The 27,537-nt window shown below is 28.4% G+C and overlaps 1 protein-coding gene across 2 annotated transcripts in view; it reads right to left on the bottom strand.

Moving 5' to 3' along the window:
• The window catches only part of LOC107436611 (neurotrimin), a 227,523-nt gene that overhangs the window by 22,417 nt on the left and 177,569 nt on the right, over positions 1 to 27,537 (bottom strand). For both annotated transcript variants that reach the window (XM_021148982.4, XM_021148983.4), the window contains exons 3-5: positions 6,750 to 6,960; positions 4,474 to 4,770; positions 2,240 to 2,401 (exon numbers count right to left, since the gene is read on the bottom strand). In XM_021148982.4, coding sequence (XP_021004641.3) covers positions 2,268 to 2,401; positions 4,474 to 4,770; positions 6,750 to 6,960 — 642 coding nt within the window. In that variant the 3' untranslated portion in view covers positions 2,240 to 2,267. The remainder of the gene's footprint in view (positions 1 to 2,239; positions 2,402 to 4,473; positions 4,771 to 6,749; positions 6,961 to 27,537) is intronic.

The following is a 27,537-nucleotide window of genomic DNA, read 5'->3' as shown; positions in this document are numbered from 1 at the left end:
TTGCAATCGATAGTTAGCTGTTCTTTGTTGCGATTTGATTGATTGATTCGTTGATTTGTCGTTAAAATATGTATGCATGTGTTTTGTTGTGTAAAAAAGGATATATCATATTTCATTTTTTGAAATTCTGTGAACTATATAAAGTTATTTTATCATGTATAATTTTTATCCGCTTCTATTTTTAGCCTAGTTCAAATTCGTCTTGATATTCTCCCCAAAGCTACACAACAATAGCTGTATTACAATAATTTTTTTTTGCAAATTATTGAATATATCATTCTAAATTAAGAATTCTTATTTTATATTGTATCGTAAAAATAGGGTTGCTGACTCTCGTACGTATTTTTTCTACTTAAATTACAAATTTTAATTTGTAGTTTAAGACAAACAAAACAACAAAAAAATGGAGATGGTTTCTTTACACCAAGTAGAAGATTCTTGGAGTAGTGGAACACCACTTTGTTAAGTAGTAGTATGTGTATCTTATCTTACTATAATAATATATTTTGATGCTACTAAATACAAAAAAAACGGTGGTGGCTACTTTATGCGAGGTAATGTAATAGAACATTCTTCGTGTAGAGCAGTGTTTCCCAAAGTGTGGTACGCGTACCCCCAGGGGTACGGGAACAGTTTAGTGGGGGTACGCGTTCTTATACGAAATATCTTGCAACAAACGAAAATTTAAAAAAAAAAAATTTAAACAAAGCTAGCCATAAAATTTACTATTACGTATTTTTCAATTGGCTATTTTTTGCAGATTTAACAGTTAATAACTAAAATATGTTGATAAAAATAAACATAGTTTTTAAAAATTACATTATTTTTTTCATAAGTGGTACACAGCGCAACGAAAAATTTAGAAAGGGTGCACAAAAGTCATAAGTTTGAGAAAAAATGGCAGAGGTTGTCGCTATTTTTAGTGTCAAGATAGACGAAATTTTAGTTCAGTGAATATAATCACTCGGTCTCTCAATTCCATGTAATTTATGAACCCTACAATGAAAGTTATGGTGCACCCCTAAACAAGTTTTAATTAAATATTTTTTTTATTAAATTGAAATAATAAATAAATTTGAATTAATATCAAAGGTATAAATAAGATTTTTTAAACACAATATTTATGATTAAATATCGTCTAAAGCAAAAATAAACCATTCATTAGATATGAATAGTTCAGACATAATATTAGAAGACACTGGGGAGAAAATTAGAGTCTAATTTTGTTTTTAATTTTGTGCAATATTTCAAAAAAAAAAATTTTTTTTTCTTTTTTTCTTTTTATTCTGGAGAAAATGGTCTTTTAATTTTCATAATTGACATTTATTTGTCTGGAAAGTGTACTCAAGAGAAATGTTTTTATTGTTTTAAAACACTAGTTACAAAAGTCATAAATCGCAGCATATTATGTGAAAGAGACAATAAAATATAAATCTTTTTTGTTACCCTTTGAATTTATTTATATAAAAAGTAATGTTCTGCATCAGTAATTATACTAAGTAAAATTATACATTTATCTTTCTAGATAATAATTGCAAAAAAATTTTTTTTTTCCTTTTCAAATTGATCAAAAAGAATCAAATCGCTTTTAAACTATTATTAGAGGGAAAGAAAAAAAGTTTTCAATGACTAATAACTGAATTATAAAACTTTCATTATTAAATTGAATTTCTTCAATTTATGATTTATAAGAAGCTAAATTTTAAATCAAAAAGAAATAATTAAGTATTTATTCGAATTTTAAAGCTTTTCGTTCTCCAGACAAAATAAGCTGAATTCAGATGGATTTTTACTAATTGAATATATTTGATTTACTATTTGATTTTTATTTCATATTAAATAAAGCTGAGTTTTTAAGTTTTAAAGTATCAGAAAGATTTCGAAATTGAATTGCATGCTAAGAGATAATAAGTTAGACTTGTGAAATAATAATTTCGCAAGTCTTTTGTGCTCAAGTAGAAATGAATTCTGATTAAATTGCCGGACTGCGCAATTTTCTAGTAAAAAAAATATGTATATAAATAATTCTCGTTAATAAAATCAAAATAAGTGGTATTTAAACCATTTAATTGGTATTTTTTCCATTCATATGGTAACGGTGTACTGAAAATTAAATTGAAAATTAAATGTAAGAAAGGTGCTTTTTTGTTTAAAAAATATAAATATATGACTTTATTTAAACGAATAAATTAATTAATGCGCGGGGTTATAATAGTGGGTTAAAACGAAAAATATTTACCTTGGCAATATTTTGGCGGAAACTTGTGTCACCTAATTCGAAGAGCAGCAAATGTGATGAAAATTGCTGATTGGTAAATGATCATTGTGTTGAGAGAGGATGAGTAGCGAGAACAACTTGATGGGGAAGCTGCGTCATTTTGCACAGCTGCGTGTTTCTCACCTACATTTAAAAAATAAATAGATTAATTAAAACTATTTAATGTTTTTTTTAGTTTCATAACATCAATTTAAAACAGATTGTGAAAATGAGAGCATTGCAAAAAAATCCAGATTTAATGACAGTAAAAAATACTGGGACCCCAAATGAAGCATCCGTAAAATCCGTTTTCGAAAAGCCAATTTTTACCATAAAATTTTATAACATAATTTGCACAGTACTGTTTATTTAATTACAATGATTCATTGATTTGAAATATAACTGAAAAAAATGAAGGTATTCCAGATTTTTGATTCATTAAAATTTACTTTAAAATATACTGGCACACTGGTTGACAGTAGTTTTTACCGTAATTGGATCAGAAATTATTTTACAATCACTTAGAGCATTAAATCAGATACAATCAGTATTTAAGTAAATGCTATGTTGGGCAAAAAAAAAACAATATATTTTTTTTTTGCACTGATGCAAACGGTATCAGGCGTGAAACAAAAAAAAGAGCAATGATGTATATGCAGTACTGCTCGTTACTTCTAAATACAACTGGCATATACATACATTTTTAGTTTTTATGTATATTAGTAGTATTTTAACTAAAATTAATAGCCTTTTACAGAGACTATAATCTTTATTTCTTTACATAACAAAAGCAAAATATTAAAAAAATTACTTCCTTATTGTTACGATAATTACTACCATTTTCTGCTTTTTTCTGTGCCCACAATTTTGAATTTGCTGTTATTCTTATTTTAAAATATCACTTCTTATGCATGATTATAAAATGGTGTAAAAATTGTATGCCTTACAATTCAAAATTAATTCGACCATTGTTAAATAGAATCTTTAAAAATTATTATTAAATTGGATAATTGGATTATTTAATTTCATAATTATGAACGCAAATTTTGCATTTCAATTCAAACATTTTCGAAACACAACGAAATTCGAAAAATGTAGAATTATCATAAAGCATTCCAAATGTTTGACGGCACTCCTGCCAAACTACTGGGACCAAATTTTTCAGATTGCAGCTACCTCTATATTTATATTTTGAGAACTAAAGTTCCGTATCCATCGAAAAAGGGTAGATTTATTCAGAGAAAATACTTTTTTTATGTTTTATTTGATAACTTAAAATATCGGTGGCACTAATTAATTAGCATATTTGGAGTCAGTCTCTTGAACTATTAAAATGGCGATTAAAATTCAATCATTAGATAAAAATATATTCAAAATGAACTTTTTAAATTTTTATTTTGTGCACTTTGTTAAAGCGTTTGATGTCATGTGAAATTATAAAATTCCTCTAATGAGAAGATTTAGCAGGTGCGCCATTTAGTCTGATTGCGCAATCTGAATAGAGAACAAAGGTAGTTCTGTAATAATTACTCAGCTTAGAACATGCATGTATGACTATAAGACTGTATGACTATGGCATGAATGACTATTATATAAATTTCTCAAATAATAGGGAGATCCTGCGTAGCGTTTGTCTCCTATTAACCATAACGCTAATATTATTTTCTACCTCTTAGCGATAAACCATGATTGGTAGAAGAATTTCCTGCATGAGTTGTGAAACTCAAATAGCGTTAGTATAAAGACATAGCACTTTGCAAAATCACCTTAACTCAGTATATCTCTCTAACATAACTTAGAATCATCTCCGTAACGTAAAGTATTTATTTGTTGCTTTGCGTATTACCAATCGAATCTGTTGAATTAAGACGAGACTATTTTTCAGCACATCAAACAGGTTTCTTTTGATGTTAAAGAATCAAAAGCTAGTGATCAGTAAGAAAATATTCTAATACAGCTGCCTTTGTAATTTCCCTGCAGTTGCTAAAGCTTTGTTTAATATATTACAAATTTTTCATTTAGCCGATTATTTATGACAGATATAATGAGATAAAAATATGTTTAGATTCCTTAGATAAAGAATTTTATTTTAAAGCTGAGTATTAGAATTCTATATTGCCATTTCCAATAACAATGAAACACAGTTGTTCTGTACTTAAAATTCAGCACATTGATAAGAGGAATTCTGTTTACACATGACTGAATTCCATACGAACCTTTTAGTACATCTACAAATATGCTGGCAACATCAGCGTTTGATGGACTGCACGAATAGTTTCCAGTGTCAGACGGAAGTGCATTCTTAATCCTCAGTCGACTGATAGCTGTGTTATTTCCAGCTTTTTGCAGGACAATCTCTGCTCGGCCTTTGTCAAAATTGATCATCCGTGAGCCATGATACCAGAATACATAAGCTGGCATTTCTGGGCAATCAGTTATGACGCAGGTGAGATTCACTTCGCTTCCCACGCTAACGTAAAAGTTAGTACCACCTAATATTTTGGTTTTAGGAACTATTTAAAAGAAAAAAAAATCATTTTTATCAAAAATCAATCAATAGATGAATAGAAATAATACATGTAATTAAACCTAAAAAAATAGCTAGACGATTTCGTTTATAAAATAAAAAGTTATAAAATGTAATAGCACTAAAATTTACTTGAAATAAAAATTAACATTGTTATGCTAAAATATGCACTCTGTAATATATGCACACTATGTAATGTGCATGTAAAATATGCACATTACATAGTTTCTGCACAGTCTACATAGTCTAAATTGCTTTGTCTGCAAAAAATGCACAGTCTCATAATTTTGTTATCAAATGATCAATCATCATCAGATGTGACAAATAAAAGATTTTATCAGTTAATTATCAAATATTTGAAAAGGAAATGACATTAGATAAAATTTTATCGCACTTACCTTCTCTACAAATTCATTTCTCAAATTCAAGAATGTCTTCAGATCGATAATTAATACTTTCCTACCTTGCCGCAATGGTTATTTACAAATGAAAACTGATTCTCTGCGCTATTTTAATTTTAAACACGTCACTATGCTAAATAATCAGGATATGTTAAAATTCTACTATATTTATTTCGGACTATTTTAACACATTTCTGCTCAATTTAAAGAAACCTTTTTTATAGTGTATTATGAAAAACTTTCAAAATAAAATCACGGTATAAATTATTGGCTTCCTGAGGGTAGCATTCGTAAAAGTCATTTTGCAGTAAAATTCATTTTACTGAAAAATTCATTTTTACCGTGAAAAATTATACCTTAATATTAACAGTAATACTTATTTAAATACTCTGATTACCAGTTTGTTAGTAAATATTACTGAAAAAACTACGGCGTATCAAATTAATTTTGCAACAAAATGTACCGGTACTTAATATGCCAGTATTTAATATCATAACTTGATCAGGAATTTTTTTAATTGAATTTATTGTTCATTTAATTCTCTTTCATATCTATAAAAACCATTAATTTCTATAAACTTAATAGTTTTGAATGAAACTCAAATTCTATAATTAGATTATCCTTCTGCAGCTGCCTAAAACATCAACATAAATATTCGTTAGCCGTAAAAGGATTGCTGCATTATTTTGATATTATAAAATACTTGTTATTAGTTTCACTCACCAACATATTGAAAATTTTTAAAGTTTGTATTAAAAGTGGTCTTAGGGCAATAATCAATAGCTATTCCTTTCTTAATTATTTTAATTTTAATTAAATTAATAATTTTGAAGAAATAAAATATTTTTAAAATGAACATTATTCGTAAAATAACTAAATATTAAATTCCTGCTATTTTTGAGAGCTGGTGTAACTATTTTTGGAATACAAATTGAGAAATTTTTTACCCATTCTTTTGATCATAATATTTTAAAAGCAAAATACTTCCACAAATAAAATTTTTATTAGTTATTTCCTGGCGAGTTTGTTCCCACAGAGATTATATAGTATTGAATGGCTTGTAGACGCATAGATGGCTTGGAGAATTATAATAAAAACCGAAAATTTTAACATTTTCAGGATCACTTTTTTAAGAGAGTTTTTTGTTTAAAAAATATTACGTTTCATAAGCGAAAATACGTTTTGGTGTGTTGTGTCAATATTATGGGGAAATTTTAAAGGTTTGAAAAGTATTTATTCGGAAACAATACTAAGAAAACGCTAGATTTAAGAATTCCCCTCCTGCAAACCATGCAGTTCCCACAAGTATCGTATATTTCATTTTTTTTTTAAAAAAAATATCTATATTAGATCATTTTTATTTATAATTTATAAAATTATAGACAGTTTAATATTTAAATTGTGACACAATTACATAATTAAACAATTACAACAATGATATAATTAAAAAGGCATTGAATAGCATAAATACATTTAGAAATGCAAATGAAAACGCGCAACAAAAAAAAAATTGCTTTTACAATTTTCCTTAACATTTAATGCATAATCCAATTTGTATAAGTACCTATGACTTTTAACCAAACGTAATGACTAGCTGGTGGATCAGAACTAACTTGGCATTCATAAAGACCCTCATCAGATAATTGGGGATATTTGATCTGTAAAGCCCAGTCGGTTGCATATTCGTTGTACATAGTCTGGAATCTTGTATCGCTTGTATATGTGTATAATCCAACTGTTAGAAGATGAAAATCTCGTAATCTGATCCAAGAGACCTAAATGTAAAACATTTTAGTCATTAATGATATGTTGAGACTGTAAATTTATTTGTTAGTAAGCACATAACAGTTGAATATCCTTAACATTGACTTTTGGGTTTACTTTATTTTATTTTTTAAAAAAATAGTATAAAGTATACTACTATTTTTTTGAAAAAAATAATAGTAAGACAAAAAATATATATAGGTATAATAATAGTAGCTAGAGTGCCTCAAAAGTAACGAGTGTCTCAAAAATGAAAAGAGATTTAAAAAATTTGCTGAAATACACTGTTAGAAATTTCTCGGAAGAAATGGTTAAATAACAATTGATTGCATGGCTATTTTACCATATTTAATTAACACATTTAAATAACCATAAATGAAATGGTAATCAAACTGTTAAGTTTAAGAAAAACTGTTTATTAACTGCTTTCACCTAATACGGTTAAACAACCAGAATTTTATCGCACCAACTAGAACCACCTAATGAAGCTACTTAGTTCTTCGCTCCAGTGAACATATAATAGCCGAGCGGGGTCATCTGTCAATCTCATGACCATCTGAACTGGAGTTCGAGTCCTAGTGTTGACACTACAATATTTTCTCCATTCCATTCAACACGTGAAGAATTCCCAGTGTCCGACACTCTCCTATAACCATTAACTTTCGAAAAGACAAGCTTCTATGTCTAGTTAAAAAATTATAACGTTTTTAAAAAATGCTAGTTGTAAATGGCTAAAAAACCGTATAGTTTTGTATTCATGGTTTTATAACGATATTTTTGTAAATGGTTATAATACCATAAAGGAAAAATATTTTCTTTTCCGTAAATCGGATGGACAAACAGCTGCCAGTTATATTACCGTAATTTTAGAAGGAAACTTTTAACAGTGTAGAACATAGAAATATACGATTATATAGAAATATACTAAATACATATAGAAAATGTGAAAGAACATAAAAATATACGCTTTGCTGTGTTCTGTTCAAGAAACTAATGATTTATGCCTCCCAAGTTTAAACAAACAGTTACAGAGCTTGACAAAAGGTGGTGATTCTGACTGGAAAATTACGAAAACAACGCTGTCAGCTGGATATCAGATATGTCTTTAAATTTCATTATAAAAAACAAGAGAAGAAAGAAATGGTCGGTTTACTGCATTCCCTACAGGAGTCATAATCATTCATTAAGCAATAAATGATTATGTATTTTTTTAAAATTAGTAATAAGCATGTTAACAGATGCCCGTGAAAATATTTAATTTGGAATGATGTGTCGTGCAGGAGAATTATAGCTTATGCATGCATTATAGCTTATTCAATAGCAGCGACAGCTATCTGTTTTCAATATTTACAACTAATTTCGGTTTCCTTTTTATCCTAACAAAATACACCAAAGTGTACAATTTTAGCCTCTTTAATTTTTAGATTAATTGGAATGCATAATACGATCTCACAATAATTCTTTTAACTAAATAAATTTAAAATTTTTAAATAATTTGAAATATGTTAGTCATATTTCACCTATTATAAAAAGTACGAAAATATCTGAGATATTTTTTTTTTATAAACTCATATTTATTTACTTTATTTACGATTTATAAAATAATTATTATTTAATTCCAGCAAGATTTTCGAAAAAATTTTCAGCCTAAAAATAATAAATCCGGAGTCACAATAAAACGATATTTTCATTAAGTAAGACTTAATCAAATAAATCACGAGCAAATCAAATGTAGTAAATCAGCGATGTAGAGACGCAAGCGCTTATTAAAATTTTCAGCCATGTGCCCAAGTCTTCTACCTTTAAACTATTCCATTCCTACTGAAGTAATTGCTTTAGAGTCCTGATACTTCAGTGTGCAATAATCACTGTCAAAAGATTATGTATACACTGTTGGAAATTCCACCTAAAAATACTATCAAAAGTACTGACACACTGGGGGCATTATTTGTAAAGTTCAATTCACCGTAAAATCTATTTTTACAGTAAAACTTTTATACCTTAGTTTTTACAATAATATTTATATAATTATAGTGACTCAGTGATTTTATGTTAAATGTTACTATTGAAATTACGATACGCCAGATTTTTTTGTTTCGCAACATTTTACGTTAAAAATGGATTTAATCATTAAGGCCGGTACTTACTTGGTGCTGGTACGTTTTACCGTTATTTCATCCAGAATTTTTAACCATGCAGCACAAACATACGATTTTACATTATTGTTTTCCCTGCATGAACAATTCTAAATCATCGCATCTTTTACTTAACTTATTGTAAAAAACCAACAAAAATAATAGGTAAATTAAGAGATATATTAAAAATATTGTATAACCAAATATTTTATAATCGACTAAAAGAAATGAACACACATATTGTAAAGAAATTGGTTTACTTATATAATAAAATAATTTGAGATTTTTTTTCTTTTTTTCCCTGCCTTCATCTGTAAATAGAGTACGAATTCTAATTACAAGTTTCGCGTTTAATTTCTTTAGCTATTTTTAATACTCACAATTTCAAAATATACATGAAAATATACTATGTCAAATTTCTTAGAGTAAAAATTTATGTTACCACAATAATTTTACTTTTTTTATTTTTACGTTACATAAGTTTCAAGGCAGAAATTTTTAATTAATATGAAAGCAAACCTCTATTTTTTAGCAAATGCTATTATTCACTTCATAATCTCCTGAATATTAATTGGCGCAAATTTAAAAATTATTTCAAGTTAAAAATCAGCAACAAAAGTTGTTTTTAAACTTAATTCCTTTCTAATGCTTAATTCACCAACGTAACAAAATCTTTTAAATAAATTATTTGAAACCAATGAATCGTATAAGCGTATATTCAATTCAAATCTCCTATCTTCCAAAGCACTTTAATTTTAAATTAACTATCCGCGTTTAATAAATTTCCCAAACAATGCTTAGAACTAATTTAAAACAGTATTTACATGTTTTAAATTTAATCAAATTTGTATATTAAAGTTTACTCTCAATGGGTCATGAATAAAAGTGAAATTTTATTTGAATGGTGTATTATTCCATATTCTAGAAAACATTTGTCTCGGTGTTGCTCCTATTCTCTTTATTATATTTGCCGTGCGTATTTCGCTTTTGAATTAATAATGCATAAATCGAATCTAAGCAGCATCTCTCCTATTTGTATGGAAAACAATGCCATAAAGGCCTGACAATAAAAGCTTCTATTTACACAATTTATCATTATTTTTGTCCATGTTCCAATTCCCGACGTAGTTGAAATAATTGAGAAACATGATATATTGAATGATGGAGGAACGAGATAATACGAAAAGTAAAGGTATTCAAAAAATACACACTGAAGCTACCTTGACACAACAATAGCCCTGATACATCTGCCTGTCAATGAAACTGTTCTCTAGAGAAATAATCTATCTATGCAGTTAAATTATGAAACATAAAATTAATGAGATATATATGTTATACATTTGTTTGTACATTTAAATTATATTTATTACATTTTGCAATATTTTAACGAATATTATTTGCTTGTAAATGAAAAGAAATTACGATCGATTATTAATTTTGAGAAATAAGCACCAGAGACTAGCAGATGTGGAAAATGATCTTTCAACCGTGAAATTTAGAAAATATTTGGGAATATGTAGTTTATTTTTAACTGTATTTATGTTTTGAGCTATTTTAAGTTTCCAAGCACTATTAACGCATCTTCTTATAATATTTATAAAATAATAATTTTCAAATAACGCTTCTTTGAAGAAGAAAAAGATCATAAAGAGTATTTATGAAGATTATTTCTTGATTACCTAGGTGATTCTTTTTGTTTTGAAGAATAAACTGCAGGAGAATTTATATGACAATATGTATTCTCGAAACATATTAGATATATTTTCACAATAAATTTGTTTTTGAAAAATGATAGCCAAGTAATGATTTGATCGTCTTACATTTTTTGTAAAATAAAATAATTTATCTATGACGAAGTCAAAATGCTTCGCTTAGTTTAATATGCAGTTTTAAATTTTTTTTATAAATAGTTTTGCTCTCATTGATATTTTAAAAACGTAAGAAAATAACTTATTTGTATCATTAGCTTTCTGAAAAATATTTTAAAATATTTTTTTTTTTACAGTTAAACAAATAAAATCTAGAGAATATTCCTTAAAATAAACATACATATATTTATGTTGCATCTTTATACGTATGCCTAAAACGAACTTTTTCACTGCTACGTATGCATATAACGGATATACTATGCGTATGCATATAACGGCTTTTTTCGCCAAGAATTTTTTAAATTATATAGAAAACGCGTGTCCATAATAAAAATGTTATCTTTAATTAAACCAATATTGTTAATATTTAGTGAACTTAATTCAAATTAGCATACAATAAATTTCTTGAGCATGATAAGAAAGTTTTAATCAACTAATTCGAATGAAACTAAATCAAATCTCAATATATTTTAAGTTAAGTGTCCACAGATTCTGTGTGAAACTATTTTTATTCCCTCAGCAATCTGGCAATCACGCACCTAAATGACCACATTTTGACCAAAAAACTTTTGTTTCTATTACCATACAAGTTTTTCTATGTTATTGAATATGAAAATCTAGAGAAGAAATATTCGCCATATTTTGCCATTTGCGAAATAGCCGGAGGGTAAAATCTGAGAGCTTTTGTTTCTTTTTTCGTCGTTTTTATATTTTTCAATATTAAAAGTGCTAGTACCTCCGGTAATGATCGGGGAAATGAATTGATTTTAAATTGCACTTTGCTTATTCTTTAAAGTTTTAAACACATTTTAGTGATTTTATTTTAAATAAAATATAGCAAACTACTTCAATACTTTAAAAGTTCCACGAGAAAGAGATAGTATCAAATTTCAATAATTGCATGAAACTGGCCCTTGTAATATTATATAATGTGGGAGCTATTACTTACTCGTTTGACCCTCTCTGCTGCCTTTTGACCAGTTATCTTCAAGGCATTGCAACACTAATTTCCCCATATTATCCGATACGTAATACAGAAATAAATAAAAAATTATTTGCCTTAATTTGCTACTTTTGCTGAAAATAAGAATTTCCCAAGATTGAGGATAACAGTACTGAAGTTGCTCCAAAAAATAATAGTTGAATCAATTAGCCCAAAGTGTCCAAATTTGAAATAGCATGTACTTATTTTTGAGCATAATGTTTGCGGAGGGAAAAATGTATGACATAGATTTTCTTTGGGTGTCAGTAGGATTCAAAAAAGGATCGCTCGAACCACTATAGATGTACATACCAGTCCAAGACGAGTTAGAAAGCTTTATATAGTAGCCGACTCAATAACACATCATGGCATACTAATTTTCTATTTCAAACTTACTAAAGTTTGTAATTCGGAAAATAGGGCCCCAATAGCTTAGTCTGGAGATCAGTGATATTAATTTCTATTTTTGTATATTTCACTTTATCTCAATAACTTTAAAGCAAATGGAATGCACATCATGATTTGTCATTGAAGCAGCCACTATAAGATGCTTCCTATAACTACCGAAACTAGTTTTAACATACATTGTCTAGAGCATCTTACATACATTGTCTAGAGCATCTTTCAACGAACCAGGAGGTCCCTGATTTGAAACCTAATTCCAGCAGCCAACGAACAGCTATCTCGCACATAACACCGTCCACATGCATCATTTTGCTCAAAAAGAAGAATATGCTGTTTCAATTTAGGGGATGTTTCGAATTTGACTAATATTTGATTCGGGGCTATTTTGGCACAATTTTGCTCATTTTTGGAAAACCTTTTCTTGCTGTGAGCCTGTGAGTTAAATTCAAGTAAGAGTTTTTAATATTATAATATATTCCTGTAATAGCTGAAGAAATACATTTTCTTTGAAATACGTTTATGAAAGTTGTTTTATATATATATATATATATATATATATATATATATATATATATATATATATATATATATATATATATATATATATATATATATATATATATATATATATATATATATATATATATATATATATATATATATATATAAGTTCAAAATGATGAATAAAACAAAGAAAAATTATAGACATATAAAAAGAAAGGGGGGTGATCATAAGTAAAAAAATAACAAACAATAGTTTATATATAAATAAAAAAAAAAGAAAAAAAAGAAGAAAAAAAAGAATTAAATTTTATTAAAAAATTGGAAAAAAAAAAGATATAATCTTTTCTTCAGCTCACACGATTATATCCGCAAAACAGAGTGCTTTCTGATATTGTATCAATGAAGCCAAAGCAAAAGTCATTGAAACTCATTGTTTTTCTTAACTTTCTTCGTGTTTTCTTGTATTTATTTATGGATATATATATAAAGGGAGAGAGATACAGTTAGATAGATAGATTATTTGCTGTATTTTAAGCTATTAATGAATGAAATCATTCGCAGAAATAGATTTATTCTGTGTGATCTACATTTTTAATCTTTTACGATTTATTTGAATAGCACCCAATTAGTTTCAAAGAATATTTCCCACTAAAGATATCGACCCCAAAGCTTACCTTTTTTTTTCTCTTTTTAACCTGTAATTTTATCACACAGAACAAATTACTTAAAAAAAAATTCGGGGATTTCTACAAAGAATTTATTCGTCACTCTGTCTAAATCCGATCCCATCTAACCCCCCAAAACATCGTTACTCTCCTACATCAAATGCGGTTTCTTGAGTGCAGAGATTAAAGAAAGCATCCTCTGGGACTAATCTGACTTAATGGGGATTAACTGACTTCTTTTGCTAATGGATATTTATTGAAGTACTTTGTGTGCTTCTGCTGCTGCGTAAGCTAGATTCGGAAATAAAATGAAAATCCATTTGATTGGGAACTCAGGTACATGTATTGAATAAAGAATTTTAATAGAACTAATTTGTTTTAACGCTCAAATGAGATTTCATGATTTTCATTTATATTTATCTTAGTTTCTGATGAAAATATACTGTACTTTTGATACAAATCTAACAAAGAACTAAAAAAAAAACAGAAATTGGGTACTTCGGAGCAATTTATTTTATTCCATATATTAAGATTTAATGCTTCTTGTGAATAGCTTCATTTCTTTTGTATTCTATTTTGGTTGAATAGCGATGTTGATAAAATAACAATATGTTGCTAGCTGTAATAGAAGTAACTGCTTTTATAGAATTTTCTGAAGTATAAAATTAAAATAAATGGCATTTATATTTTCATCAAAAAAATATAAGAAATTTTGCAATTAGTAAATGTATTTCTTAATATCTAAAAATCAAAAGAGAAGACATCTTATGATTTGAATTACAATGTAATGAAAATGTGGAACATTTTTAATGAACTGAAAATGTAGCAATATTGAAGAATTAGTTTTCCCACTTCTCAGTTTCTTCAGTGTTCATCAGCATATAATTTATAGAAGTTCTAAAGGTATTGCTTCCCTATAAAATATATGTATCCCTGTGATGAAGGTTGGACTAATCCCCATAATTTAAATTAGTTCTAAACCGGGTCTATGAAATATTGCATGTGTCCCATTAACTTTAGCTCAAGCATTGATGTTTTTATCCCTAATTTAAAGGTATTTATTCCTATTTATCCTTAATTGTGATGATCATTCCACATTTAAGACTTAAAATTGACTTCCATCTTAGCAGTTATACAACATCAAGTAAGTTTAGTTAACGTATGCACTTGCAATAATTAGTAAAAAATTGTAAAGCATTATTAAAAAATATATTTAGGATTATTACTAAATTCAACTACACTATTTAAAGTTTTCAATCAATAAGCTTAAAGGTTACAAAGAAAGAAGGAGTTTCAAAAGTAAAATTGTGTTGTTGTTACTTATCACGCAGACTAACATCAAGATACCGTGCATAGACTGTAACATCAAGATCAAGTCATCAACGAACACGTGCGATTTCAATTTAGTACGAACTACTAAGGGACTAGAGAACAGTTGTCTCTTCTGGCAACAGATGCAATTCAGGATATAAACAAGAGCGGCTTGAGTGATATTGCATTTTGGAAAGAGAGAAAGCCCTGAAACATAGCGTTGATCACGAAGTTGTACGCCGCGGAATTTAGCGAGAGCCATCTGCGTGCATCTGTTGCTTGCCTTATTCAGAGCATCACCAGCCCGGTTGCAATCATACTATACACAGGGTGCGTAGCCAAATCTTTGAATCAAAAATAAGCACTTTTTAAAAACTTTTCAAGCACTTTGCAAAAATTTTCAAGCACTCAAAAAACTCATATTCAATCAATGATATTATTGAAAAACAAAAACTTTTTATAAACAGTTTTAGCGTTAAAAAAAACCGAAAAGAAACTGGCGTAAATCGAAACAATCAGTTTTTTCCCACATCACCGAGTGAATTCTACTTGACCCTGAACTCAGAACAAAAGTACCCTTACCTCCTACGTCAAAAAAAGTGTTAGAAGTAAAATAAAATAAACAAGAACAAAATTAAAATAAATTAAAAAGAAAAACATTTCATAAGGATCTGATATGTTCTATCCGAATTGGAGCACTCGGGTGTCGGTTTCAAGTGTGCGCGCATGAGCGCGTGGGTACGACATGAAGTCCGCGTGAACGATTACGTAGCAAACTCCCCATTTTTCGTGAAATGCATGGGATCCACCAGATATCACTGAAGGGAGAAAAAAAATTATTTGGAAAAAAAAGCACTTTTTAAAAACGCCAGCTGAAAAAAGCATCAATAAAAGCTTTTAAAAACGAAATCCCCAAAAAAACACCTTTAAGTACTTTTTACAAACGCTACGCACCCTGTACACATAAATAGGAGCCATTCTCCACTAGGATCTGATATCCAATTTCACCCATGAATCAATTCCAGAGAAAGTAAAACATCCATCACCAATAGAATCTATAAGACTGCCCAGTTTAGCTAGTCATCCTCTATCCCGTTTCCATAATCATTTACGTGTTATGGTACGCACTGAAAATAAATCAAGTAATAAGCACCCAAACATCTGAAATGCTGGACAATATTCACATTATTCAATTTGTCATCATTTTTTTCCAACAGTCTGATCAACGATGGATTGAACTTCGACAATCGCTCATAATCTAGATATCTGCATTGATATCCTCATTGACAGAATGATTCAAGGCCACCTCAATAGCTATGAGTTCCGCTCGAAAAACGAAGCAGAAGTCAGGGTTTCTCCCACAAATCCTAATGCCACACCTATGCTTGATGAACACTCCACTTCCTGTGATAGCACCATAAACCCTGCTGCTATCAGTCTACAGCTGCAACATTTCTCCAGAAATGGTATGCTTAGTTTCGAAAGTGAGCTCTCTAAGATACTCTTGGTCAGAGTAGCTTAAGTCTAAGAGCTCAATTCTGTTCTAAAAAAGACCAGTCCAAAAATTGTCGTAGCAACTTCCAAACAATAGATCAGAGTGACATATTCGATGTCTTTTAGTGGCAATCTCTTACTTCAAGAACGACTAAGCGGGTTTCTTCGTTTAAAGAGTCAGTTGTTTCCAATTGCGAACAATTGGAGAACCTGCGCTGATAACCGTAACTGGTGAGTTAAGCAAAATATTTGTCCAGCAGGATTTTTTTTTCAATCGTAGAATAAATTATAATTATTACCGACAAAATTTATTATGAAAAAAGCTTAAACTACAAACGTAATTCTTTTTTAATGGTGGGCACTTGGGGATTGTCCCATTGGCCACAGGAATGCCAGAACTGCTACTCTTTTATCGTTACCCAGTGGGCACCTGTGGCGAAGCCACGGCGGTGGAGCAGCGTCGCCCACGTCACACAGCCACAAACCCGTTTATAGGGCGGGTCACATTCACACAAAGGAGAAAGGACATAGAACACACACACAGAGAGAAAGAAACATCCATGCCCTGAGCAGGATTCGAACCCGCTGCCAATGGCTCCGCAGTCAGACACGCTAACCACTCGGCTGCCTGGTCGGGTTCCAAACGTTATTTTACTAAGAAAATGGTTTATGCTCCAAATTAGTTATTAAAAATTAGATATACATTTGGAAGTGGAAAGCATAACCTTTAGCAAACAGAATTACTTTCAATAAATATATTATAAGGAAATAATTTAAATTTTTTAAACTAATTATTTTGTTTCAAGGAAACAATATATTACGAAGTAATAAAGGGGTTTTTGAACGCCAGCGAGCGGTGGATTTTGTCACCTAGTTTAAACAAAATGACATTTTTCTGATACTTATAACGTATAAATTATATACCTATGTGTCGCATTAAAACAATGAATAAGCAGTCATCAATTATGAACAACGTGTTGTTTATACAAACTTTCTTAATGACTTATTCTCGTTAACATTGAACCCACATTAATCACTCTTTATAAAGTATTTTGAGACGGTGCTACGCATACTTAATTAATTAAATTAGGCGTGTTTATCAATATTTTATGATACTTATTTAATTTAGATTAATTACAACTTGAAGCTAAATTACTTCTTGATGTAAGGTCGTAAGTTTTAATTATTAATATGTTGCTAATTTGTAAAGCAGCATTTATATAAAAGTGAACTATGTAAAAGTAATTATAGCGTGTGATATTAAAAAAATATATACTTTGAAAAAAATATTCAAATTACTGAAAATTTAAAAAAAAAAAAACAGGGAGTAGATAATACTTAAATAAAGCTAATTTATGAATATTCATATTTTATGCACGATTAAGTTATAACTCTTCAAGACTTAAATTCATTTTATATATTATTTCAACATTCAATTATTACAATCTATCATATTAATGTTATTTGAATGTTAAAATATATTATGTTGTTTTTTCAACTTTGTCCTATACGTCATGTCTGAAATTAATTAATTAGTTTCTCAAAAAATATCTTGTAATATGATTTTATACTTGGAATATCAATACCAAATTTCCATGGATAAAACTAATTTTATTCATATTCTTATGAAAAAAAAAATGAAACATAAAAATCTAATTTCAAATTGCCTCTTCACCTTGAAATCACCTGAAACTTCATTAATTGAATATTTCGTTTTAACAACATAACCATGATTTTTTTTCAGCCACAGTATATGGGTGATAGGCTGCGTTCCTCTTGGTGTCGGGCGAACAGTAGAAGGTTTGCTTTGTAATCTTCTCATTAATGCTGGTTTCATTCAAAATATTTTTCACGGTTTCTAGTTCGTCTCAATATTTGACACATGATTCTTGACATTTAGGAAGATATTGAAATTTCCAGACTAACAAAATGAACGTTTGCAGTCCCAAATCTGAGAGAAATCGAATGTTCGAGATAATTATAAAAACATCATTCCAGACACTCTAATTTATTTCTTCTCAGCTATTGAAGATGAACATTTTCAAAAACACCAAGGTTTATTTTTTCTCAAATGGAATTATTTAATTTAAATGTTTTACCTAATATAATAAAATTTTATGAAAATATCGACATTCGATGTTAGTTTTAAAACAGACACATTCATGCGTGTAAATAAAAAAATATATAAGTTATAGTTTATGTGATTTTTCATGTTTTATTTCAATGGCTTGGCAATTTATTTCTCACTTTGCTCTGGCACTTTGTTATTCATTGCAAATGCTTTTTGAAGAGACAAAGTCAGATAAAGGAATGCCGAAATCCGAACCTTCTGTCAAGTAAATGGAACTGTGTGTTTTTTTTTTATCGTTTGGTTTTTTTATCTTTGGTTTTTTTTTCTTTGCTTTTTGTTTTTAGCCTCAAAAGAACACTTTTATTTGGTAGAAGGCTCTCAGCTCTTCGCCAAAAACAAATGTGAACGACACTGCGAAAAAATAGCGACACTGGCATACCTTTTCGCTAGAGTTAGAAAGGACGGCGAAATGTGATTGGCCCAAAGATTGCCCCTTTCGCTGTTTCCCGCGTAATCTTCTGTTGCCACAGAAAGAATGCGACAGATAAATTATTCTTTTGTCGTCTGTTTGTGTGTTCTTCGAAACTTATGTAGCAGTTTCGAATGAGGTATAAAGGTTTTTGAGTGGGAAATAAAACTGAGTAAAGATATTGGATAGAGGTGAGAAACTATTCTCTCTGAGGTGAATTTATTACGCTAGAAAAATTCTTCTTCTCTTCTTAAGTTCTTCAATCGAATGTTGGGAAGATATTTTAGAATCTTTCTTGAAAGAAGTTTCTCTAACTTTCGAAAGTAAAATAACTTCCCGGAAAATTATTGCTTGTAAATAATCTCTAAATTAAATTTCTTTTAAACAAATGATTAAGAATTAAATTTAAAGTAAGATTCAATCAATGCCTTAGATAAATTTATAGAGAGCTAAAAATTTATGACTAGTTGTTTTTCTTAACTACTAAATAATACAAACTGTTTTGAGAACTATAAATTTAGGGGAAAAACAACTGTGACTTTGTTAATACATTTCTTTGAATTTAATTCGGAACTTTGTATTTAGGTGAAAATTTATATTTGTGTCAAAAAATAAACGTAGACAAAAAGATAGTAGTTTACTGAGAAGACAAAAAACCTAAAGACTTAAAAAAATTTATATTTATATTTTTTAATGTTAAAATAGTACACAAAATAATGTTTGCCTTGTCTCTTACGACATTATTTAAAAAACTTCAGATGTGCAAATGCTAGAAAAAAAGCGAAGAAAACTAAAACTACTTTTTTATTTCGCGACTAGGTGGCCGAGTGGTTAGCGTGCCTGACTGCGGAGCCGATGCTCGCGGGCTCGAATCCCGCGTTTTTGGTCAATAAGATATGCGCCTTTTACTTCCTTCCTAATAAAGTATGACCTCGAATGATCCTTTCTCATAGGACAATTCGTAGCAAACGATAGATGCGAGAAAACGGCGAATGCCGATCAACATAAAATATCAAATAATCACATGAAAAGTATGGAATGTAATAAATTAACGTGCGTAAAAGTTTAAAAAGTATTCAATTTAAAGTTATAAATTTACATTAATTGTAAAAAATTGTAATTGAAAAAATTGAATGACCATTGCAAAAATATTTACGATACGATGGAAAGTTGAAAAAACTAATTTAATTCTTTAATATTCTTGGAAAATTCAGTTAGAAGCGCTCTTTTCGTTTCATCGGAACGATAATAAAAATGTTAACTAAATAGTTCTCAAAACAATCCAAACGAGTATTATCAACAATAGAAAAATACCATTTGTGACGAGACAGTAAAAACAAGACGATACTTACGGGAAAATGAAAGATGCGGGAACATGGACCGAGGTTCGACAGTATTTGTTATTAATGTCTAAAAATATTTTAGTTTGTGAAGTTTAATATCTTTCTATGGAAAGTTTGTTTTATTGTTCATACTCAATTCGAGAGAACCTATTATGAATAGTTGAAATGTTAAATATATTTCATGCTTCTTTAAAGAAGAAAATAGCCGCAAATATGCATTTTTAAATATCAAGATGACAAGTCTTATTCCAGGAAAGTATTTTACATAGATCATATTCAATCACAGAAAGACCACATCAACAAGGCATAGAAAGAGGAATAATACCAACCTTTAATTTGACAAACATAACATCCGACTTTCAACAAGAAATGTAATATTTAGTTTATTTTCGTTTATTTTTGGTAGACGATAAAGCCTTGATCTTGAATCTGATTGCTCTTTAAAAAAAGAAAGAAAAGAGAATTCCAGGAAACGTTTTAGGTCTATAAGATGTTCACCTTGCACTTCCCTTCAAATATTTAGTATTAACGTCTTAAAACACATTAGTTTGTAAAGTTTAATACCTTTCTAGTGAAAATATGTTTTATTGTTCACACAAAATCCGAAAACCTATCATGAATTGATAAAAAAAAAATCTTTCATACTTCTTCTGAAAAAAATAGCAGCAGAACATGCATTTTCAAAAATCAAGATGACAAAGGATATAAAAATGCAATTCTTATTCCACGAAAATATTTTACATAGATCATATTCAATCGCGGAAAGACCGCATCAACAAGGCATAGAAAGAGAAATAAAACCTATCTTCAATTTGACAGACATAACAACTTCCGACTTTCAAATAGAAATGTAATATTTCGTTTATTTTTGGCAGCCGACAAAGCCTTGATCTTGAATCTGATTGCTCTTTAAAAAAAAACCAAACGAATAAATTTATTTTTCATGAACCAAGGACGTCTGTCAAACAAGTTAAAACAATATTTCACACTAGCAGTATTATGTTGGTTATGAATGCTGTAAAAAAAAAGAAAGGGGTAAACAATTCCGCTTTCGATAGCATTGTTTTTTTGCTACGAATGAAAGAATAAAAATAGCTGCATATAAATAAACCACATAAAAGAATTAGAAGACAATGAAATTGTTCTTTATTTCGAACGTATACCTGTCATAATAAACGCGCTGTTTGTTCGAAAATTCCAGAGAGGTAAAAATCTGAGAGTAGAAAAAATTATGTATCTGAAGAAAATGATATTTGTTAACTTTAGATTTAAACATTATTTATTTTTCGTGATAAACGGTGTTTAGAATGGTAAACAAAAGATTAATTTTAAGTCATTATTTTTTACGCTTTTTTTAGTTATTGATTAAAGGATTAAAATGCTTACAGAATTAATTGTTTTATTTAGGATGGTAAATTTATATACAAATAAAATTTGTATGTGTATGTAAACAAATTTCACAAAAACATTTTATCAATATAAAACTCGGGTGTCTTTTTAAATTTACTTTCGGTAGAACTGGCGAGTTTTTAATTAGAAGTACCTTATTATGAAGATTTATTTATTTATTTTATTTCCAACAAAAAAGTGAAATGTTTGAGTGTGTGTATTTTTAATAGGTTTAGAACTGTAACTTTAATTTAAATTTCAATTGGACTTGGTGTTACAGGTTCTAATAAATATTGTGTAGGGTATATCTGTGCGGCTGATATAAAATTTAGCTTTTTGTCTTTTTGTACATTATTAAAAGAGTCTTTTTTTTAAATTTTACGCTTTTCATTTAAAAAAGAAATTAAAATAAATTCATACATTTGGATTTTTCAATGAAATGCGTAAATAATAAAAGTTACAGAGTAAATATCAAAATTTATAACCAAAAAAATAATAAATATCGAAAAAATTTACTTATTTAAATTATTAAATATCAACAAGTTTTCCGAATTTTACACAGATTTTTTCAGCTTTTTCTTAAACTAAAAATTATTTTTAGAGTAAGAATGATGTGGTATCTATAAGACAAAAAAATAGGGTGCTACTATTTGTAAGCACTCTTAGGCACTCTTTTATTTTTCTGACTACACTCTTAGAAAAACTGGTTAATGACAAATCCCAATACCAGCTCCTATGTTTGCGAGTTTTATACATTTCGTAGGAAAATTTAATTGTACGTATCTTTGTATACAATCCCGGCAATTTGAAGTGTGACAGACTGATAAGAGAAGTTTCCAGTATTTTAATCAACCTGAAAAGTTTTACGCTTATTCATTTAACCCTCATACCTTAAGACTAAAAAGCAAATATATGTATATCATATTACTTAATCAGCCAGATTTATTTCCAGAAGATTGCTATAAATCCAATGAAGTGCAGCATTACTGTTAATAATCTTAAAAAATTGTGTTCTGCAATAAGCTTAAGCAGATTCAGTCTGAGTGAGTAATTTTTTCGTCCATTTTATTATAAGCCTCGTGGCATACAGGCTAACTTTATTTCAATAAGCCTAAAAAATGGGCAGATTAGAAAAAAAGTCTTGAAAACTTTTCCAATTCCTATTAAATTGAGAACGAGATTCTCACTGATGGCTGATCTAGTTTTTTTTAAAACATATATCAAGACACCAAGCCTTGATTGCAAAATCAAGACTCTTTGAAAAATCATAATATCATATGAACCATACAATGGATAAGCTCGAAGTTGCAACGATCTTAATATGGTTTTAAAATGAACCATGACTTTAATATAGTGAAGAAGATTAAGAATTATTAACAGTAATTTTTGTCTAAGTAAGTGCTATTCTCGAAATCAAGAACAAAAAATAATACGAATCCTAAGACTGAATAATCAAAAATTTACCTTTAAATGTAAACTTGATTAAGGTAAAATCTTTCTTATTTTATTGTTATTCTAAAGTTCTTTTTACATATATACATAAACAAAGTTGTGTGAGGTTATTTTCAATCGAAAACGACAGCCGATTGTATGATTTTAGTTTAACAATTACAGTGAGTGCTCTTTAGAAAGTTTTCTAAAGTTTTGGTTACTTTTAGTTTTAAGATTACTCTTAAAACTTCGCGACTTAAAATTTCATAGGTTTTACATTCTTTTAAGATTCAATAAATTCCTATAAAGAGCTGTCGTTAGTGAACGCTTTCTATGTTCTTATTAAAATAATGCACTCAGGTAAAGAAAGTTTTTAAAATTTAAAAAGAATAAGTTTCATTTTGTTTTAAAAGATAATTCACGTTTTCTAAAGTAATGATATTTTATAGAATTTTGTCTTTTTATTAGTTTTTGTTCCTTTATTTTTATGCCTTAAAATTAATGTTCTTGTATTGTACAAACTGCAACTAGAACACGTACTACTTTTTATGCCAAAAAGAATTTTAAAAGTGAAAAACTTTCTCTAGTAGTATACAAGTTACAGTTGCTATTAGTCTTAATAACGACACTTTTCAAAATTTTATACGATACGAAACGTATTAATATTTTATGATTTAATTATAAAATGAAAACATGCATGCACAGCACATTAGGCTAAATAAAAATACAATGCAGATGTTTTATGAACGTAAAATATTCTTGCAAACATTTTGATGCCATTAAATTTAATACATAATGATACTTCGTATTAGATTAATTACACTACAATTATGCATCCTACTTACTAAAATGCATTGATATTAATAACTAACAGTTTTTCATTGAATTGTAATACTTGCGATAGATGTTTATAAGATTTAAAGAATTGCCGGTACTGCCGATTTTGGCGGAAATATTTATGTCCCATTTTATATGTTTTTTAATCGACTATCATTTTTAACTTAGAAAAATATTGGTTTTTGTTTTTAATAGAGGTGGAAGTTGTTAGTTAGTCAAGAGACTTTTGGAAAGAGGAGAAGATGAGACAAATGAACGGGAGAATATCTAGCGATGGTTAAAAGGTGTACGAAATAATCACTTTGTATTATAGGAAAGCAAGCATCAAAGAACAGCAACAAAATCATCAATCATCAAAGTCATTACCTTCAAAATCGTTAATATGTCTCAACTTTATTCTCTGTTTCTCTTGAAGATTTTAATAATATTATATAGTTAAAAAATAATAATTTAAACCGAATTCGGCTTTGAGTCAACAAATTTGTAATATTATTCATAAATTTCTAATTCCAATATCTATATCCTTCATTTATTACTTTTGCATAGTAGCTTGAGGTAAGGCAGAAAACACCCAAGCCATCAGCCAAGGGGGGGGGATTAACTCGATGACAAAGAGCACTAAAATACTAGATCTAATATAACTGTTTTCGATATGAAATAATTTTTTTAATTGACAAATAATTGGCTAGAGCAAAATGTGTCATGATGAATAAAAAAATCTTTTTCAAACAATTTTAAAAACGAAGTTTTGGACATTATAATTTAAATATCCTTTTCATCAAAAAAAAGCTTAAAATGTTTAGTTGAAACTCTGAGGAAAAAAATATGGTCAAAACTACTAAAATGTGATAAAATTTACTGCATTTTTAGCTCTGCAGAAACGTCAAAAAGCTCGGTAGTCTTTACCGTAGCACATTGTAATGAGATTAATAAAATTAAAAATAAAGTATTGTTTTATAATGTGTGATAAAATTTAGTAAATGTGGGGGGAAAACCAGAGTCCGTTGAAAAAAAGCTATGTTTATTCGGAGAAAGTATGTTTTTGGGTTTAATTTCGTAACTTTAAATATCGTCTACACCAAGTAATTAGCATACTTGAGGTCAACCCTTCGAACCTTTAAGTTTGAACGTGAAGATCCTAGAACGTGAAAATCCAAATATTAGATCAAAATTTATTCAGGGTGGTCCATTTTTTTTAATTTTGCATACTGCAATTCGTTATATTTGCATACTGTACTTCGTATTACCCTAATATGCTATTTAATTTTTTAAATTCCAAGCACTATAAAATACAGCAAATTATTTATTTAATAATACTTCTATCTGACGTAATATCATATAAATTTAAATCATATAAATAAAACATTCAGCATTTTATTGAATATATTTATACAAAAAGGCAGCAGTATAATGAAATTAATTCAAAATATTTTAATATGAATTCGGATTATTTATTATCTCTAAGTTAAGACAAGATACATCAATGTCACAGTAGTTTCCACATTTTAAAATAAGAGCTTATTTAAATAGTATAACTTTGTTTAGAAACGACTACAAATAAAAGTAAAAACAGATTATTTTTCCGAAGCGGAAAACTGCATTATCTACTGGTTAAATTAAATGAATTAATAATCATTTGGGAGAAATACCGTTTCAAAAAGTACGGTTCTTAAAGCGATTAGAGATTGGTAATCCATAAGCATAAGATTATTTTTTTAAAGTTTAATTTTTTTAAAGTAGAGTAGAGCTAGTTTTTTATTGCATTGACTTAACAGCACGCAATTAAGAAAAAAATATAAGAGTTTTTTTTTTTTTTTTTTTTTATATATAAACGGGGATTTTTTTATGTAATCTTGATTCACACTGAAAAATTTTTAGTATTGGTATCTAAATATATACATTAATCATTTAAATTTGAAGCATTTACAAATTGAAACATTTAAAATTGAAACAAATGCATTAAAATTAAAACATTTACATTCTTACCTATTTTGACCCTAAAATAATAAAAAGTAACGAAAAAATATGAAAAATAAGTTTAATAAAAATTCTGCGTCAAAGGGTTAAAGGGGCAAGTACTGACTGCCTTAAATCTAAAAAATGTCAGTTTAAAGAGAAAATGTTGGAGGTTTCTCCAATTAGCTTGGCGCCTTGCAAATCAACATCAGCATTTGCAAAATTACACATCTTCCACTTTATCTACAACAGGTAAAAAAAAAAAAACTGGTTTATAACTTATACTTCTTTACTTTTACTCCTAGGTCAAATAAATTAAAGTATATTCAACAGGAATTTCACCAGTTCGTTTGTCAAATAAGATTTCGGTTTATATCAACAGTGAAGATAAGTTGTAAACTGACTGCAAAATCAGATGTGTTATCATAAAATGTTTTCCGTCAGAACAAATTTAATTACAAGGAAAGAAATCTGCATAGGAAAACACACAGAATGAGTGTTTGAGTTTTAACTGCGAAAACTAAGATATGAGCCAGATAACTACAAGAAAAGCTGCTGTGCAAACAGAAAACTTTTTTACCCCGGTGGGAATAAAAACAGGCCGAAGAAAAAAAAAAGTAGAATTTTTTTTCTTGTTTTATTTCTTTCTCTCTTTTTCTTAAGCAAAGAAGCGTCAGCAAGTTTGCTTAGTAAAAAAAGGAGCGAAACAGAAAACAATATATAGAATATCAATTGTTGAGGTCGTAAAATGCCAGAGTTAACTTTTACACCTCCGAGTCCGCTTATATTGTACAAAAACAATCAAACTGTCATGCAGCAGACGACTCTCAGCTTCTTTTTTTTTTTGCTGAAAAAAAAAGAAAAAAGGAGGAAAAAAAGTCAAAAGAATAATAAAAAAAAAAAGCTCAATGAATCTGTGAGACTCGTGAATGTGAGGTAGCAAACAAATATGTGCTTTCTTTGCTGTGGCGCAGAAAATAGCTTATTTTTCATTTTATTTTATTTTTGGATTTTTTTTTTACGATTTAACCTACTTAATAAATATAAATTCTTAAGCGAGAAGGAAATAAATAAATAGAAAAACAGTTTCGAAATAGACGACATTTAATTATTTCCATTAAAAAAACGATACTTTAGGCTATTTAGCTGGGACAAAATTTAAATGACAATATGTTATAAGGAAGTGTTCGAATCGAATTTTGTTTTAAATTCATCGAGAAAAAAAATCTGGTAAGATGCAAAAAATCTGTTAAAATGTAAAACTATCTTCACGGAGAAAAAATTCCGGTAAAATTACCGAACATTGAAATTTCTAGTACAAAAAATCATAATTTTATTTAATAAAATCAAAATATAAGGTACTTAAACTATTCATTTGGTAACGGTTTACCTGAGAATTTAGAGTTCAAAATTAACATTGTTATTACCACACATTTAGTGAAAAATACAAAATTGACCTGTACATTTAACAGAAAATGTTTTTGTTTATTTTACTAAAATCATTTCCAAAATTCTTTTGAAAAATTATCGAGCCTTTTGGTGTTAACATATAGCCAGAAATACGGTATATTTTATAATATTCTAGTTGTATTCACTTTTATGAAGTTTTTTAATAAAACGAAACTCTCTATTCATATTTCTTAGACTTTTGAATTAAATTTTATACTAAGTTTAATGTTTCTTTTTGTATTGTTATTAATCAGAATTAGGATATGAATTTCTTAATTT

This window comes from Parasteatoda tepidariorum, chromosome 8, assembly GCF_982258835.1.
Source record: "Parasteatoda tepidariorum strain Cologne lab strain chromosome 8, Ptep-v5.0, whole genome shotgun sequence".
NCBI lineage: Eukaryota > Metazoa > Arthropoda > Arachnida > Araneae > Theridiidae > Parasteatoda > Parasteatoda tepidariorum.
This window is presented reverse-complemented; position numbering and strand designations above follow the sequence as displayed.